Source organism: Cydia fagiglandana, chromosome Z (genome assembly GCF_963556715.1).
Source record: "Cydia fagiglandana chromosome Z, ilCydFagi1.1, whole genome shotgun sequence".
Lineage (NCBI taxonomy): Eukaryota > Metazoa > Arthropoda > Insecta > Lepidoptera > Tortricidae > Cydia > Cydia fagiglandana.
In genome coordinates, this window is record NC_085959.1 from 13,473,661 (window position 1) to 13,492,416 (window position 18,756).

General features: G+C 38.7%; 1 protein-coding gene across 1 annotated transcript; it reads left to right on the forward strand.

Moving 5' to 3' along the window:
• The first annotated feature begins 185 nt into the window (after positions 1–185).
• LOC134678702 (palmitoyltransferase ZDHHC3) lies at positions 186–16,644 on the forward strand. The gene is made up of 7 exons (XM_063537359.1): positions 186–635; positions 2,993–3,143; positions 3,849–4,040; positions 5,684–5,905; positions 7,026–7,136; positions 8,357–8,458; positions 9,649–16,644. The coding sequence occupies exons 2-7, from the start codon at positions 3,003–3,005 to the stop codon at positions 9,805–9,807; spliced, it is 927 nt and encodes a 308-aa protein (XP_063393429.1). The 5' UTR covers positions 186–635; positions 2,993–3,002; the 3' UTR covers positions 9,808–16,644.
• Positions 16,645–18,756: the final 2,112 nt, after the last annotated feature.

An 18,756-nucleotide genomic window follows, 5' to 3' on the forward strand; every position in this document is an offset into this window, starting at 1 on the left:
TCATATTATTTATCATATTTACATCAATTTTTAATAGAAATTATTTATTTAAAATACTTAAGCAAAAGTAATCACTACTTTAATTTTTGCGTAGAGTAATAGGATTACTCTGGAACTATAAAATTGTAGAGTAACGTTAAAATAAAATGATGTGGGTTTAGTGCTTAGTTTAGTGGTTATTGAAAAACGCTGCTGTGTTATTGGTTAATATTACATACGTCACACGTACTGGGCGAGTGTGCCAATACAAACCACGAAGTCTTTCTCTGTCAGAATCATTGATTCGTTTTGAGGTAAATGCCTCTGTGTGTTCTGAGTTGCGAGTTGAGACAGCGATTTTACTTATTGATTTTGAATAATACGTCTGACTGAAGGGAAAATTAAGTCAAATTCCTAATACACTTGCTTCAATTTTAAGTCAAGTCGTAGATTTTTTACAAATTCACTTGTTTCTAAAATGTGAAAGTACGTTACTGTATACTTCTAGCTTCTAGCCTAGTTTCAATCTTAAGTTAAGTTTCTATTTTCTTTTCTATGAAGTCATTTCATTAAACTCAAAAGGGCTTGTGGTTATGATATGAGCAGGAAAAGTTTTTGGATATAGTGTTATTTAGAAAAATATAAATCCAAAACTGGTAAGTGAATTGGCTTTTGTATGAAGTTAGTTTACTGTTTTTTTTTATTTGTTTAGGGTGTCTAACCTTGTCTTTAGCAAGTATTTATGATATACAGGGTGTATTCATGTTAAATTATATTTTCGCCTATTTATTTGAAATAGATAGCTATTTAAACTTCTTTTGTAGCAGGTAACTTGTATAATGCAGAAAGGCATCTTTTTATATTATTAAAGGTGATGTTTATGGGCCTAATGCATAGTTATTACTAAGAATATTAAATTATAGCACAACATAATTGTAAATGAATAAGATTATATTACACCCAAAACAATATTTTTATAACATAAGACACATGTAAAAAAAGAATACTGGCCAGTAGAAAGTTCTGTGCATTGATAACTTATTGAAAACCTAAGTACAAAATACATTTGGTAATCCAGGTAAATCAGAGAAAAGGGAACGCTAATTGGATAGAAGCAAGCAATAAGGTTCTGATCATTCCGGTGGGCATACCTTTAGTTAAGGGCTATAAGCTATAAAGTCTAATTTTCTGAACATAGTTAACTTGTTAACATATCAGTTTGAGATTTTTAAATAAATACTTATTAAATTTTCATTTCTTGTGTGATGGGATCAAATGTTATACTCATTAAACTTAAAAGTAAATTTTCCCTTCACATTTACCTGCATGCAATTTTAACTTTTGTTTATATTTGATTTGCTATAAATTATTTCATTTGATAACTATTTACCCAGTTCCATGTCACAGTAAATATGTTTAAATGCCTATTGGATTGATTTCCACCAGTTGCAATATACAGCAGAGTAAGCGATATCAGTAAACATAAATATTTGTTAATTAAAGTGCAAATTACTTTTTCATCCACATGCAGCCTTGTTCATTAATGGACATACATTGCTAATGAAAATGACCACTAAACAAACTATAAAAAAATATTAATTATCCCGAGTGCACTTGGGTGATTCCAAGGCATTGATGTATATCTAAGGACTGGTCTTACAGGCAATAAGAATGGGGCATGAATGGGGCCAGTACAGCGGTCTGACACCAATGCGCACGATTGGTTGATGATTTCGCAACATGCGCGCGATTGATCGCAACTGGTTGCGGTAGACTGCATGATTGAGTCGAATTCGTGAGTGACACTGCTGAACTAGTACCATTTTTAGTGCCCGTAAGGTCCATCCTTTGAGACGTCAATGTTCCAAAATAAATTTAACAGGATTTTTACCCCTATTGTCTATTTGACATCCAAATCCTCATAGCCCATTTGTTCTTGTCAGAGGAAGCCTGAGACTATCAATTGTAATTGACGGTAATGACGGTGATGACGATCTGCTGCCAATTAGCGATTTGATATTTTATTGTGAGAACAGGATTCCATTCTTTGCATCTAATAGTAACAGCAACATTCTTAAATACCGTCTTTTCCTCGTTTTCTCATGACTGAGGGTCACAACCAGAAGATGTCATTTTTTAGTGCACCAAGGCTCTTCATTCTGCACATTTTCCGCCGTTCTAATAATAGGCGCCTGTGTAGCTGTAGATCCATGGCAGGCCTTCTTTACAATATCTACTTTGAAATAAGTTTACAAAATGTCGGTTAACAGAATGGAAAGATTGTAAATGGGTAGGACTGATCAAAAGTTCTTGGATTAAGGTTTGGAGTGGAATAGCCTCTGAAATTTCCATATTAATTAATTAATAAGGTGCAGTAACTTCACGTGTTTTAGTATGGTATTTAATTTGAGTAGAAAAATTAGATAACTATTGAATTTTAAGTTTGTGCAAAGCGAATTCATTGCCATTTAACACTAAAAGCTGCAGCGCTAATTTTTATTTGTTATAATTTATAATAATATGTGTAACATTTGATAGATTTTTTTAACCTTCATTTTTTATTTGTCTTTTATTATACCTTACTATTTAAACGTTTTCGTAAATTCATATTTTGTTGATGACCCTTTTTTTTAACCTACTTTATGTGTTTTATATTATATGATGAAACATGATGATTTATAATAATTTACATGTTGCTACATAAATTTGTATTGCTAAAGCACTACTGCTTTATGCAATAGCTTAAAAACACTTTTACACTACTAATTTTTAAGGTAAGTGGTAGGGACATATATACCTTAAGGTTAGAATAAGAAAGTAATGTCTTACGTTATGTAAAAGTTTCAAGTGTAAACCTGGCCTGGCCTGGCCTGGCGGGTGTACGCCTGCCGCTCGCACCTTCCCCGCCACCCTTAGTCGTCCCACCCCGTCGCCCCGGTACCGCGCAAGCGAGGACTCATAGGCGGTCGCTCTATAGATGGTAAAGAAAAAAGCTAACTTTTTAAATTTGTAGGTCTGGGACTATGATCCGCGAGATGTTCGTGAGTTCAGACGAGGAGGACCTCGAGAGTCCATGTGACATCGACCCGGAGCGCGCCGGCCTCACGCGGCCCAACCGCGACATGCACAACCGCTGCTGCGGCGGCAAGGCTTGGTGTATTAAGGTACTTTATGCCTCCTCTACACTATGGGTGATGATCGTTGACAGTGTCATCGGCAAGATCATCATGCAAGCAACCACCTGGGGAATCCCTTTGAGGTGTGCCCAAAAAACCGACAACTCACGGGTCATAGGTGATGATAGACGATGGCGGGGACTGCCGAGTATGCCCTCTACAATATCGTGCTCGCCTATCGCCGATAGCGTAGAGGGGACATTATACGCTTCAGTTCGGAAGTCCCCACCCAGTGTGACGTGTGACGTACAAATTTATGACGTACAAAATAACACCTGCACTGCGTGTGCTATCAAAAACGTTGCAGACTTCTCTTGGTCTAACTCTAATACCATCAAGCTGATCACGAGCATGTGCAAGCTGATCATGAGCACTTGTTTCTAAAATGTGAAAGTACGTTACTGTATACTTCTAGCTTCTAGCCTAGTTTCAATCTTAAGTTATTTTCTTTTCTATGAACTCATTTCATTAAACTCAAAAGGGCTTGTGGTTATGATATGAGCAGGAAAAGTTTTTGGATATAGTTATTTAGAAAAATGTATTACCGAACATGACTATGGAAATGTGTGATAAAAAACGCAACCTCATTGAGTTTGTGATCGGTACCTAGTATAGTTTCGAGAGTAATATCAAACTAACTTTTTTGAAATTTTGTTTCTTTCAAAGAATGCACACATAATTTTTTTGCTTCAGGACATATGCGGTATAATATGCGCGGTGCTAACATGGATGCTGATCCTATACGCGGAGTTCGTGGTGATGATGGTGATGCTGCTGCCCGCGGTGTCGGCCTACCCGCTCTACAGCTACGTCAACATATTACTGTTCCAGAGCCTGGCCTTCCTGGCGTTCGCGAGCCATCTCCGCACCATGTTCACGGACCCGGTAACTTACACTACGCTACTTTCTTCTTACTTTTATAATTTTTATAAACCATCATCTTTCTCTTGGCTCATGGAACCGCTTGACAACTAATCCCAAGAATTTGCGACGACGACGGCGACTGCTATCTGACCTTCCAACCCAGGGGGTAAACTAGGCCTTATTGGGATTAGTCCGGTTTCGTTACGATGTTATCCTTCATCAAAAAGCGACTTCACGGACCCGGTATCTTACACTACGCTACTTGCTTGTGGAGCATTCCATGAAATTGTCTACCGTTTGTCCCGTACAAACGCGAATTTTCTGAAGATTTGTAGTTATAAGAGTTTCCTTTTCTATGACAAATGGTCAAAAATATGCACAGAAAAATAATCGCCTGCTTGAAATGCCGAAAAAAAAGTCACAACACAAGAAATAAAATGCGTTTGTACGGGACAGCCCGTGGAATGCTCCTTGTTACTTTTATAAACCATCTTCTTCCTCACATACTCCCGGCATTTTGCCACGGCTCATGGGGTCCGCTTGGCAACTAATCCAAAGAATTGGCGTAGGCACTAGTTTTTACGAAAGCGACTGCTGGGTTGGGAGGTTAGATTGCCAGAGGGTAAACTAGGCCTTATTTATTGGGATTAGTCCGGTTTCGTCACGATGTTTTCCTTCATCAAAAAGCGACTGGTAAATATGAAATGATATTTTGTACATAAGTTCTGAAATCTCATTCGTATGAGCCGGGGTTTGAACCCACAAGCTTCGGATTGCAAGTCGCACGCTCTTATCGCTAGGCCACCTGCGCACCCCAGCCAGCCAGGTCTTAGTTTTATAAACCCCCGACGCAAAAAGAGGGGTGTAAAATGTTTGACGCCAATGTCTGTCTGTCTGTCTGTGGCGTCGTAGCTCTCCAATGGATGGGTCGATTTCGATGCGGTTTTTTTCACGTGAAAGCGAGTTTCCTTGTGGTGGTTCTCAGCTATGTTTGATGGAAATCGGTCCAGCGGTTTGAAGGGTATCATTTTCCAAATTTATTACTATGATAACGTGTCGTCATCATATCAGCCGAAAGACGTCCGCTGTATTGTTAGTATAATATACAAACCATACTACCCCGTTACTACGTTACTATACCCGTTACTATACTAAGCCGTTACAATATGTTTCAAATGACAGCCTACCGTGTCCCATTCCCTATTCAGTATTCATACTATTGAATAGAATAGTTTTTTATTCGTAAACACACAGATAATAGACATAGAAAAAACATAGTGAAAAATAAAGTATCACAAACTGATCTGAGCCCCATCTGAGCATGCAGCATTGCCTATGTTATAATAAAACTAAATCTAAACCACAGAATAAATAATAGTACTGCCGTACAGAAAGGAAACTTCCTACAAAACTGAAGTTTGACAGCGGTTCAGGGTCGAAATTATGCTATCCCTTTCTAATATAAACCACTATCCCTTTCAGCTATTTAAGGTTGTCAAAATTCAAGTGATTATCTTATCTGTGGTCGTGCACGCAAAAGGAAGTCTAGTGGTGCCAAACCTATTATAATAATTGCTCGGAGCAATGCTGAGCCGAGCGGAGCCGAGTTTGGCCGAAGTCAGGAGTTTCGCACCCCTGCCTAAACTCTGCTTATAACGTTCCAGGGCGCGGTACCAAAAGGCAACGCGACCAAGAAGATAATCAAACAGATGAGTTTCCGCGAGGGCCAGGTCATCTTCAAGTGCACCAAGTGCTGCAGCATCAAGCCCGAGCGCGCGCACCACTGCTCGGTGTGCCAGCGGTGCATACGCAAGATGGACCACCACTGCCCCTGGGTCAACAACTGCGTGGGAGAGAACAACCAGAAGTACTTCGTGCTTTTCACGGTCAGTGGACACGCACGCCACGCCTATCGTGTGTGTCATCGTGAACCTTGTCCGAATGCACTAAGGTTGATAATAGCCTGTAGTCGCGTGCGTCAGTTGAGGTCTTTCGGTTAATTTAAAGCTTAACCTTTTGAACGCCAGACGGTGAAAGAATATGCTGTGCTACCAACGTCCCCCGCACCCCTGTTTTGGCAGCATCGGTCAGTGTTGCCAACTCGGATTTTGAAAAAATGCTAGACTAATGTCTAGATTTGCCAAAATTATGCCAAAGTTTTTTGAAATATGCTAACAAAAATTCTAAAATATCACTTGAAATTAGACACTTAAAACAAATACATTTTTAAATGCCTTTTTCTACTGACAAGATCTGCTTGACCAACTTTATATATTCCGTCGACGTCCATCATCCGTCCACAAAAGTCAAAATTCATATGAAAATATGAACCACATAAGGCGTTGGCGCATATTGTTGCTGCCAAGTTGGTGCAAACTTGGCTTAGACTAAATTATGCTAAGAAATATGCCAGATGCTTAATGGACAATTTTGATGCCAAAGCGACTGAAAATATGCCAGATCTGGCATCATTTATGCCAAGTTGGCAACACTCGCATCGGTTTCATGAACAAAACAACGGGTTGCACGCCGGGAGTGCCTACAGAAGTGAAACCTCAATGACATTGTAACAGTTTTTTTATCAGGTCACGTGTCCGTCTTACGAATTTTCAATCTGTCGGTCACGTGACCTGTCGCGTGTTTTAACATTTTTTCTCCATCACAAAAAGTGCACAGCGTTGCTGAAGAAGTTTTCTCTTCAATAATTGCTCTAAGCTCCGCTTCGTACCCCCTTATTCATAAACGTTTACTAAAGTTGACAAGCCGATAATAATCGTTTGTCCCTTACCGACGTATCGATATGATGGAAAGGGACAAACGATTATTATCTGCTTGACAACTTTAGTAAACGTTTATGAATAAGGGGGCTAATGTATGGATGTGTTGTTGTATTCATAAACGTTTACTAAAGTTGACAAGCCGATAATAATCGTTTGTCCCTTACCGACGTATCGATATGATGGAAAGGGACAAACGATTATTATCTGTATGGATGTGTTGTTACAGTTCTACATCGCGGCGATATCGATCCACTCGCTGGCGCTGTCGCTGTACCAGTTCGTGACGTGCATACGGCACGAGTGGCGCGACTGCAGCACCTACTCGCCGCCCGCCACGGTGCGTACACTTTAAAGGGTAATGGTAACATTCCATTTCTAACCGCAGCTGCACTCCTAGTACTGAACGCGTCGCTGTTATTGTCAATTTCCATAGTAAAATGGTAAAATGAACAGTAATGCAGCTGTTGTTGGAAATGGACTGTCAACATTCCATTTCTGTCCGCAGCTGCACTACTAGTACGAACCCGTCGGTGTATTTGTCAATTTCCATAGTAAAATGAATGGTAGTGCTGCTGTCGTTGGAAATGGACTGTCATTTTACCTCACACTTAGCACAGGGCGGACACGCCATACATCAAAACTCGTTTGCGTGTATATGTGTGAACGGCACGTCTGTACACGCGTCATTGTGTGAGTAAGTCGCTTAGGGCTACTATTTACATGTTTTTGAGTTCACGGAGCGTTATCGTTGTACTCGTAACGTAAATATCAAACATTTTTATTCCTAAAATTAAAGAAACAAACATAATTTACAAGATGGTATTTTCTCCTAGATCCTTGCTATAATAAACTTTTCTATTCACAGGTCACAGCTAATATTATTTGAACGTATATGCGAACTCACCCGTAACCCGTAAAGGCCGTAAAATATTACGTAAAGTATGGTGCGGCAAAAATTACCAAAAATGTCATGTCGAATTGTCGATACACAATTAGCGTGGACTAAATATAAATAATTACAAAACGCTACTTTTTAATATACCTATGTATAATAAAAATAAATGTTCTTTATTTCGTGAATTTGAAAAACAACCATACATCGCAAAATACATCGGCATTTTGAACGTTGCGTCATCGCGCCGCGGCGTTGCTAGCCGAACTGAGAGTATGTCAGGAGTCCGTCAGAACTCAGTCGCGGGGCGAGGTAATCCGAGTCGGGGCGGGGCGGTGCGTGTCCGTTCTGTATGATAATACTATTACTTATTCTGTGCACTTAGGGTATTTTCTTACTAGTCAAATCAGTTACTTTTTTAGAACTGTCAACTTCTTTACAACTGTCATTTGCTAATATGGAATTTATATGAAACATTACATCGTGACGCCATCGGTCAACTCACCTACTATTTATATTTCTATCCGATATAGCGGGAACAGAAATACATCATCTGTGAAAATTTCAACTGCCCAGCTATCACGTTTCATGAGACACTGGTGACAGACTGAACAGACGTACGGAATCCTAAGAACACCGTATAATGTGAACCCCTGCGGTTACAGGTGGTTCTGTTGCTGTTTCTGATAGCGGAGGCGCTGCTGTTCGCCATATTCACCGTGGTCATGCTCGGCACGCAGTTGCACGCCATATGGAACGATGAGACGGTAAGTGTGCGAGCGAGACGATGCTGGGCAGGGGGGTAGAACCCTGCGGTTACAGGTGGTTCTGTTGCTGTTCCTGATAGCGGAGGCGCTGCTGTTCGCCATATTCACCGTGGTCATGCTCGGCACGCAGTTGCACGCCATATGGAACGATGAGACGGTAAGTGTGCGAGCGAGACGATGCTGGGCAGGGGGGTAGAACCCTGCGGTTACAGGTGGTTCTGTTGCTGTTCCTGATAGCGGAGGCGCTGCTGTTCGCCATATTCACCGTGGTCATGCTCGGCACGCAGTTGCACGCCATATGGAACGATGAGACGGTAAGTGTGCGAGCGAGACGATGCTGGGCAGGGGGGTAGAACCCTGCGGTTACAGGTGATTCTGTTGCTGTTTCTGATAGCGGAGGCGCTGCTGTTCGCCATATTCACCGTGGTCATGCTCGGCACACAGTTGCACGCCATATGGAACGATGAGACGGTAAGTGTGCGAGCGAGACGATGCTGGGCAGGGGGGTAGAACCCTGCGGTTACAGGTGGTTCTGTTGCTGTTTCTGATAGCGGAGGCGCTGCTGTTCGCCATATTCACCGTGGTCATGCTCGGCACGCAGTTGCACGCCATATGGAACGATGAGACGGTAAGTGTGCGAGCGAGACGAATGCGGGAATTTAAAAGATGCGTCTGTTGATATTCATGGAACACATTCAACACGATTGATAACTGGGCTTCAATACCTACGTAATAATATCGTAGCCCCCCCCCCCCCCCCTTTTTAAGATATCAAAAATTCAGGTTTATGAGCTATGTACGAAATACAACCATCATTAAAATATTAAAAGTAATCAGTAATCACTGAGCTTCCTCAAGCGTAATATTGCTAATTTTTAGAAATAATTTTTATATGTTTAGCTTTTGGCCTAGCTTTTGGCTTTTGCGCAAAATTCATTATATATATATTTTTTTAATTGCATAGATCATGTTCGTGATTTTTTTCTACAGAGCCAAAGTCAAAAACTCAGGATTCGAATCACTGGAGTACCTAGAAAAAGGCCTCAAGAATGCTAATTATATTTATGGCAGACGTATTGTGATCCAAAATTGCGCCACGTCACTTTAAAATCCGTTTTCTGAACCTACTGCACCTTAACATGTCTCTTGAGTTTTGATATCGACGTTTAACTCGGCAATGTTTAAAACAGGGCATCGAACAACTAAAGAAAGAGCAGGCGCGGTGGGTGCGCAAGTCGCGGTGGAAGAACATCCAGCAGGTCTTTGGCCGCTTCTCCATATTCTGGTTCTCGCCGTTCACGCAGCCCTCCATCAAGACCAAGCTCGACAGCTACTTGTATAGCGTTTAACACCTCCACACTTTTATATCACAATATACACCTTTTAGCACTCGATATTTTTGCTAAACTACAAAGCGTTCGCACGGGAGCACGCGGTTTTGTCGCTGGCGACAAATACGCGGCTAAATGCGATATGCACACGCGATAAACTCCCTTATTCATAAACGTTTGTTAAAGTTGACAAGCCGATAATACCAATACGTCTGAAAGGGACAAACGATTATTATCGGCTTGTCAACTTTAGTAAACGTTTATGAATAAGGGGGAAAGTCTGTAGAGTGTACGTGGTGATGCGTACGGTGAATGCAGGACTTAACAAGCCTTTGTAAACGTTGTAATATAATGTAATATTGCGCTTTCGCGGCGTAGTGTTCTCGATCAATAATTTGCCATTGTAATCGATGCATCTCAGAATAAGCAATATTTTTTCATATTTGTGTGCAATAATTTTGCTAAGCGTGTTTTTGTATTCGTTCTTTTTGTACATATACTCGTATTATGGTCGACGATAGGAACCACGACTTTTCGACAGCGGCTCGAGTCGTAAACAGTTTAAAAATAAAAGGGGAAACTTATTAACATCATAAAAACTCTGTGCAATCAATTTACAATTGTAATTCAAATAGTATAACAACAGTAGGCTTACATTTAGGCTCAGATCTTAATATTTAGACCAGCGGTCGGCAACCTTTTAGCAGCCAAGGGCCACATAATAATTAACGAAGATGACGCGGGCCGCACTTTGGTAATATTTGTGACTAGCCGACATTGTCGATCGTCAGTACTACATACAAAATAGCCAGTGAGGCTCGCGGGCTGCAAGCGAGAGATTGGCGCTGGTTGCCGACCGCTGATTTAGACGATTGACTTGTAATTTTATAGAAATAATACTTGGGGACGATCTTTGAAGTAATTACAGCATCATATTCTGATATTTTTAACGGTGGTATTACGAATGTCGGGTTTGGTTAAGATTATATTCGGTCTTATTTAGTGTTGGAAAGGAACTCGAGTCTTTTGAGTCTATATTTAAAAAAAAACTGGACTCTTTATGAGACTCAGCGGTCAAAAAATTCCCCGTATTACTCACGAATCGAATCTTTTATGGAGTATCTATGAAATATTTTTTTTTAATTGTGAGTTCTCTTAAAATAATTTAAATATCTATAAAAGATTGGGGTCTTGAAAAGAACTCGAGTTAATACTCGAACTCGACTTAATTATAAGAGCCTGTGTAATCTTATAGGACTCAAAGAGCTCGAGCTGTAACCAACACTAGTCATGACTAGTCTTATTAGCATACCTCGCAATCGAGCTAGCAAAACCGTAGCAGTTGCACATTAAGGTTGACGCATATATGCGTATTTACTAAGTCAAATACAAAAACTATGTTTTAAATTAATTATTTAAGATCTGTTTGCGTGTCATTACGCTAAATAAGGTATTTACATCCTTGTGCTATACACACATCATTACTTTATAAGTAGATAGAATTTATTTTGTATTTCAAATTTGTAAACAAATTGAGATCAAATAAACAAAAATTTAAAGAAGTAATTTAATAATTTACTTTCCTGAAACACAAATTTAACTTAAAAATTTAAAAAATAGTGACTATGTTATCATGAGTCATGATGATGATTCATGACATATGAACGCTAACCTTTACATTCAACTGTCATTTGCTACGGTTTTGCTAGCTCGATTGCGAGGTATGCTTATTAGTGACCTTAGTATGGTCTACGTCTTCACACTACAAAAATGTTACCACAGTGTTTAACTCCAGTGAGTATTATTTCAAACCATGACAATTTATTCCATTATTAAATTTAGTATACTGAAACTGCTTGGACTTATTTTGCCAAGTAATTAAAACAAATGTGTTAGTGCCTATATTATAATTTATAAATTCAGTAGGCCAAGCACATGAATGGCACGACAGTATCTTGCGGCGAGATAGACTACCCGAGTACCCGTCTTTTTCTAACTATATTAACAAAAAAGGGACGGATCTATCTCGCCGCGAGAAACTGTCGCGCCAATTATGTACTAGCCCGGCTGATGCAATCACATGGGCGATATCGTCGGGTGACAAGCAAAAGTCACTAACTAACACCATTGAAATTATTGGACAATAAACCGTGTTACAAGTGTAATAAAGTGCATTGTTACTTTATTTTTTTGATGATACTTAGTGACTTTTGCTTGTCACCCGACGATATACAAGCAGTAAAATTAGCCGGTGATCACCTAACCTATTGACCAATAAGAAACAATTTAGAATCGTTACTATTATTTATCTAATTTATTTCTCGGTTGGTTTTCTAAATCATTCATTACGTGTGCCGCATATTATTGGTCAATGACTGGTAACGTAGAGAAGTTATTTAAAACCTATTGACGTGGTTATTACGTCAAAATTACCAACTATTTAGATATCTAATATAAGGACCCCTATTCGACAAGCGACGTTTGACGTATCGTGTTGATCTCCCGTTGATGTGGGAAAAATCATAAGTTCTCGAATACGTACAATGTCAACATTTGACATTAACAATCCATAGTTAGGGTGACAAGCAAACCAAACCGAACCACCCTTTGTTTAGAGTTGAGTTTTGGTTGTACCAAATGATATTATCCACCGTTGATGGAATCAACACTCACTCAGTATGCAATAAAATCAACTGTTGATTTGACGTGGATGCGAAATCTGACAGTTGTACATGTCGAATTTGGCCCCAGGTGACTGATAGTAATTGGCAACTCTTAACAATAAGACTTCTATTGGCTTGTTTTTTTCTGCCTTACTATGGAGTGGCCATTGTGTGGTGGCCAAAAACTATAGCAATCACCCTTACTCGCCCGTGTAACTGTTTCAGCACACGATTCAATAGAATATAACATTAAGGCGACCAATATGTTTTCCCGTCACGCGTTAGGCTTCTTCAAAACATTTGCTCTGTCGACCATATTTATCTAAGGGCGGTATTCCACATTCATCTGTCATTCGTCATTGCGTCTCACTCTCTCATTTTATCTAGCAAAATGTGAGACGCAATACACATTGGACTGAGAAATCGGACAGGTGGAATACCACGCTAAGTACAGTGTACATTCAAGTATGAATTAATTGAATGGTTGAAGCGTGAGGTGATTAGGTAACCAAGATGTCTGCATTTACTATTATAGTGATAGTCCCAAAACCAACATTTTCTTGTCACAACGAGTGCAGTGAACCATCACTATTAGGCCTAGTAACATTCAAACGCCGAGTAGCTTTGTTGACTGACTGAATAATTCGACTTGGCTGAATAAGCTTTATTAACTTTGCCTAACGCGCTGTCGCTCGATAGCTGTATCGCTGCTATATACAAACAGCAAAACTCAAATAAACTATCCATCGGTGGACTTTATGCCTTTTGTAATAAGGTCCACAGATAGACAGTTAACAGTGTGGGTAATGGTACTAATTCGCTTATGAATTCAGCTCGTCAATAAGTCACTGTCTTCTTTTGTATTTAAAGCGCTACAAAAACGGTTTATATGTAAATAATCTTTTGTAGTTTTTCTTTGGTTTGATAAATGTTTCTTAGCTCTTTTTAGAGAAGTTTTTTTGTATATACTGACAATTGAAGGGCGAGCTGATTCCAAAACCGAATAAGTAAACTCGATACGTGTAATGAAGGCAGCAGTAGTGAAGCCACCTGCTGTTGCTGGTGCATATACTATATGAAATATTTTTGTATGAAATCAGTTTTACAGCCACACTACAATGCTATTAGTAAAACACACAGACTTGAATGTAGTAGAATTTTAACATTAGGACATTGCTCGCAGGATTGAAATACGCATTACGCGTATGTCACGGTAGTTTCCAATTTTCTTATCGTTGGGAGTGGACATGTAACTGTGGTAACATTGACCATATGGCGCCATTGTGATGTTACATGTTCAATGTTTATGGTTGTATAAACCTGGGTACGGGCCCCGTGTGCCCTTATGGTAAAGACGGTACTGATCACAGACGGACAGCGAAGTCTTAGTATCAGGGCTATATTTTACCCTTCGGGTACGGAACCCTAAAAAGAGGCGCATAGCTTGAACTATAACAAAAGCCTCATCAGTCAGCAAACGTATGCGTTTTACGACGGTACGTTGTATTATTGTCACTAATTGGTGGTAAAAATATATTAAGATATAGAAAATATTGTATTTAGGTATCAGTAAAATAATTCCCCAATCCGCATTGGGCTAGCGTGGGGACTATGGCCCCAGCCCTCTCGCGCAGGAGAGGAGGCCTGTGCTCAGCAGTGGGACGTATATAGGCTGAAATGATGATGATGATGATGAAAATAATTCCAGCCACTGCTTCCAACCCGACGCTGTGTATGAGCGACCGACTTCTTGCTGGTACTGGTGTCAATGTTGCCACAACAATAGAGAGGGTGCCGACTATAGTCCTTCGATTTGTGGCTGGCTCCGAGCGGCTAATCTAAACCCGCTCGTGCATAAAAATATCATTCGGTCACTTTAGCCGGTTATTGACTTACAACTCCTATGGAAATTGCAATAAGATTCAAAATGAACAAATGGAAAAATATTTTGCGAGGCTGTGTGTGGTCTCTTCGACTCGCCGGCACTCAGTACTACGGTTGCTGAGTGCCGGCGAGTGACCGAACGATTTTTTTATGTACGAGCGGTTTTACTTAACAATAGACAGGATTACCGTCGGGGCCAGCTAAAAATCAAAAGACTATAACCCTTTACCCTATTGTCATATATATAGTCCTATACACGTACATTTAAAATTATGGGATGCTTAAAATTATGAATTTTCCTTGGGTTTGATATGGTCTACTTAATGACCAAAAAATTATTATGATATAGTAAGGATCTCTGTTGATGTGGTTTAAATATCTTTTAAATGTATAAATTTATTGAATGCTTTGACTATTAAATTTAGTGATGGTTATATGATTATATCTTTTAAGGAGGTTGTATGTCGGGTTCTTACGTATATATTGCTCACTGGGGTACCGTCGAAGATACATTTAAACGGTCGATTGTGAGTCTCAATGAAATGGGGTCTACTAAATGGTCAACTAACAAGTTTTAAGGGGATTTTATTCGTTTTTATAGCGTTCGTATTATCATGAAGCGAAAACTAAGAGGAGTAAGCAATAACGTATGTACTGTCTATAATGATATGTGGAAAAATAGCACCAGTTTTAATTTTGGCCTTCGATTTGGTACTATATTTATTTTTAATAGTATATATTTTTATCATAAATCCACACCGACTGAAGCTTTGTAAGCCAAATAATAGTTAAGAAAGACTAATAGTCTTCCTCTAGAGATTGGAAACACTGGATTTACATCTGAATACACATGTTTATTCTTAAATGACAAAACGATTTAACTATGCATGTCGGTTAGCGCAGCAGTAGGTACATGTAAATTATTAAGTACAGTCGCCATCAGATATATCTCAGCGGCCATGGTGCTCACGAATATCTGAACACGCCTCTATTGTAAAGGCGTTAGAGTGCGTGTTCATATATTTTTGAGGACCTTGGCAGCTCCGATATATCTGATGACGACTGTACCAGATGCCATGACAATAAAATAAAGGGTAGAGACTTGCGTTACCCTCGATTTAGCTTGTTCAAAAAAAGTATTCATCTTTTTCTTTTACCTCTATAATGACCAAGAGCATGTTTTACTATATAATTTTCTTTGTAGTAAGAATAAAATACTTGTAATTTTGTTTTTCTATAAATACTTTGGTAAAATGAAAATCAATCGTATCATATCATGTTTCAATTCTAAAAAACGTTACGTGCAGGCATAGTAAGAAAAGGAGCATAATAGTATACATGTTTCTCGTTTATTTATTTATTTATTTATATATCGAATATTTAATAACTCAAATGAAATCAAGACATCTGGTCACTTTATAATATGTTTCTTATTTTCTTACCGTAGTTTGTCATACAACTTTATTTAGATTTGTACTTATCAAAGTTAGGGCATCAGCCGGCCTAGCCAAGGTTACAATCGCTATCGCTTCGACAACGAAAAGCATTATGTCTCTATCACTCTTCCATATTTGTGCTACAGTGACAGTTATGTTTCAATCGCTACGGAGCGTAAGCGATCGGCATCTTGGCTACACGGCCAGTTGCAGACCGTATATCTAATATATCCGTACACGGCGAGAACAAGTTGATATCTGGCGAGGAAAAAATGAAGAAATTTTAACCTTATGTAATTGTATTTTAAGTTCAAATTCCTTCACTAGAATATCTCGAGTTATCAACTTCTTCCCGCCATGTACGGATATAAGAATAGCAGGAACGCAAGTCTTTTTGGGTTAATTATATTTTCTGCAGCATATGGAATTGATACGTTACCAAGTGCTGTGTAATCAGTATGTAGGTAGCTTTAGAACAGAATTAATAAGTTTCAGTCATCAACTCTTGCTTTAGGTTTGTATGATGAATTGATACATATAATACAGCTTGATCAAAAAATAAGCTACGCTACAAGGGCTCTAAAATTGCGTTGTTTTCGAATTATACTCGCACGATTTCTGAAAAGCGAACACTGCTATTTGCTTACTCTAAAACAAGCTTGTCATTGACAATTTAATTATGGAAGACAATGAAGACTGGTTCCGACTTGTATAAATGTATTTTTAAATAATTATAATTTGGTGTTGTCTAACAACTCTTAATATTATATCGGTACCTCTTGTACTAGGACTCAAATTTTAATGTAACATTTGTTTTGCGGGACCCGTGTAACCTATGGAATAATGTAAAATAAAGTAGGCTAGAGAACATTTATGATTTTTTTTATTGAGTTAATGCTATTTGAATGACAGAGAAGTGTGCGAGTTTTGATCGAAGGGAAAGTGAGTATGAAATGGGTGGGTCGAGTCGGCTGGGGATTCCAATCGTTTATGGAATAAAATAAATAATGAAAAGATATTATGCATAAGTATTACCGCGCCTTTATTTATTGATACCTTTTTTTAATATCACTAAGCTCTTCTCTAATAAGTTACAATAACGCAATGATGATAAAATTATGCACGTGTAACTCCGTACACGGCGGGAAATAGTTGATAAATGGCGATAAAACTTGAAATTTATGTGATTTTATTTTAAGTTCAAATATCTCGAGTTATCAACTTCTTTCCACCTTGTACAGAAGTTACCTTAATTCTAATTATTGGGGCTGTAACGAATATGTACCTCATAATATTTGTTTTATGATATAATTTTATTTATACATCGTATACGGACAAAATAGATCAGACTAAATGGTCCCGTACGGCCAAGAAGCTCCGCGGGAGCTTCTTGGCCGTACGGGACCATTTTCCGAATAAAAAGAAAGTTTAGATGGCTGAACGGGAAATATTGATACCAACGAGTAATTGTAGATTACGTTTCATGCTGATTTTAATGTGAATTCACACATAAACTGGCTATTTGACTATTTCAGAGATATCAGTGCTTAAGACTAGTTACTGCCGACTAAGCTTACTTCCTACGTTTGAATTTGAATGTCAATAAAAATGCTATCGCTATAATTAAGTAACAAATGAACAAATAGGTTAGACACCTAGTATTATTAATTTATAATATTATATCTGTTATGTTTTTATAAATATCTGATTTTGACATTAATTATTTGATAAAAAATGATATTTCCAATTGGTTAAAATGCGAACCATGTATTTGAATAGGTAATGATTTAATGATTAATGAATGATCGTAATTAATATTTTTTAATACGAAAATATTGATCACAAATAAAATTATCGCAATGTCGTTTACTATTTAACTATGAACGTTCATAGGTACCTTATGTTGTTCTAAGGAAAAATGCAGTTAATGTACTGGGGGCCGATTTTAGAATTTCGACCGCTTGATTTCGAGTATTTCGTTCAGTAATATCTCCAGTACCCGGCATATAAATTCTACTAATAGAATTGAAAACGTGTGGTCAATACCACTCGATTCTAAATTTCTATCGCTCGTATTTCAATAATTAATATTTCGCTGTTTTCCACCGATTTTCGAGTGACGAAATCGAACGCTCGAAATTCAAAAATCGGCCCCCTGTGTTCCCATTTGACCCCGCCCCACGGGACCGCTGCCATGCAGGAGGCGGGGACAGATGGGAATGATTTACATGAAGCGTCTGTTCCCATCTGTATCCGGCGGGGACAACCGGGAATACATCAGTTAATGTTTTACGAAAATGTATCTTCAATATACTGATGTGCCATCGGAAATATTGCAAAAGTTGCGAATCTTCCACGTGGAATGTTTTCGGAATCTCCGCATATTTTTATGAGGATCGGATAATCCAGAACTTTTCGAGAATTTTTAAATCTTTTTGGAAACTTTCCGCAACTTGCACATCGGTACTTGAATCTGTTGGTGTGGAGAGTAACTTTAGCCCCTGTGAATAAATTTCATTTTGAATAAATATTTCCAAATAGGTCATTTTGTATCATTATGCCTAAATATACGAGCAGCTGAGGCAACTTTCGGGTGGGGCCAAAGCTACTCCTTCCAGGGTATTAAAGTCTAACACTAAATCCTCCTATAGATTATATAGTATTCTTGAAATTAAATTAATGAAATGATCTATCCTTATAGGTCGACGTCAAAGATATGTTTACATTTGTCGCCTTATTACAAAGGGGTAAGGTGCAAAAGTGTAAACATATTTTTGACGTCGACTGTACATGTCAGCCTCATATAGTACATAGTAGGTAGAGTTAGCATCCAAAGTATTCAAATAGTTCGGTACACCATATTATTTGTTGTTGCACTATAACATCGAAGTGTGACCTTGACGCTGAGATCAACAGCAGGATCGGCGCTGCAGCTGCAGCGTTTGGGAAACTGTGTTCCAAGGTCTTCTGCTCGCATGACCTAA

Excerpts from the sequence above, each read along its gene's own strand:
- LOC134678702 (XM_063537359.1), top strand. The coding sequence starts at position 3,003 with ATGATCCGCGAGATGTTCGTGAGTTCAGACGAGGAGGACCTCGAGAGT. Across the intron at positions 4,041-5,683 it reads GCACCATGTTCACGGACCCG|GGCGCGGTACCAAAAGGCAA; the intron begins GTAACTTACACT and ends ATAACGTTCCAG. Across the intron at positions 7,137-8,356 it reads CCTACTCGCCGCCCGCCACG|GTGGTTCTGTTGCTGTTTCT; the intron begins GTGCGTACACTT and ends CTGCGGTTACAG.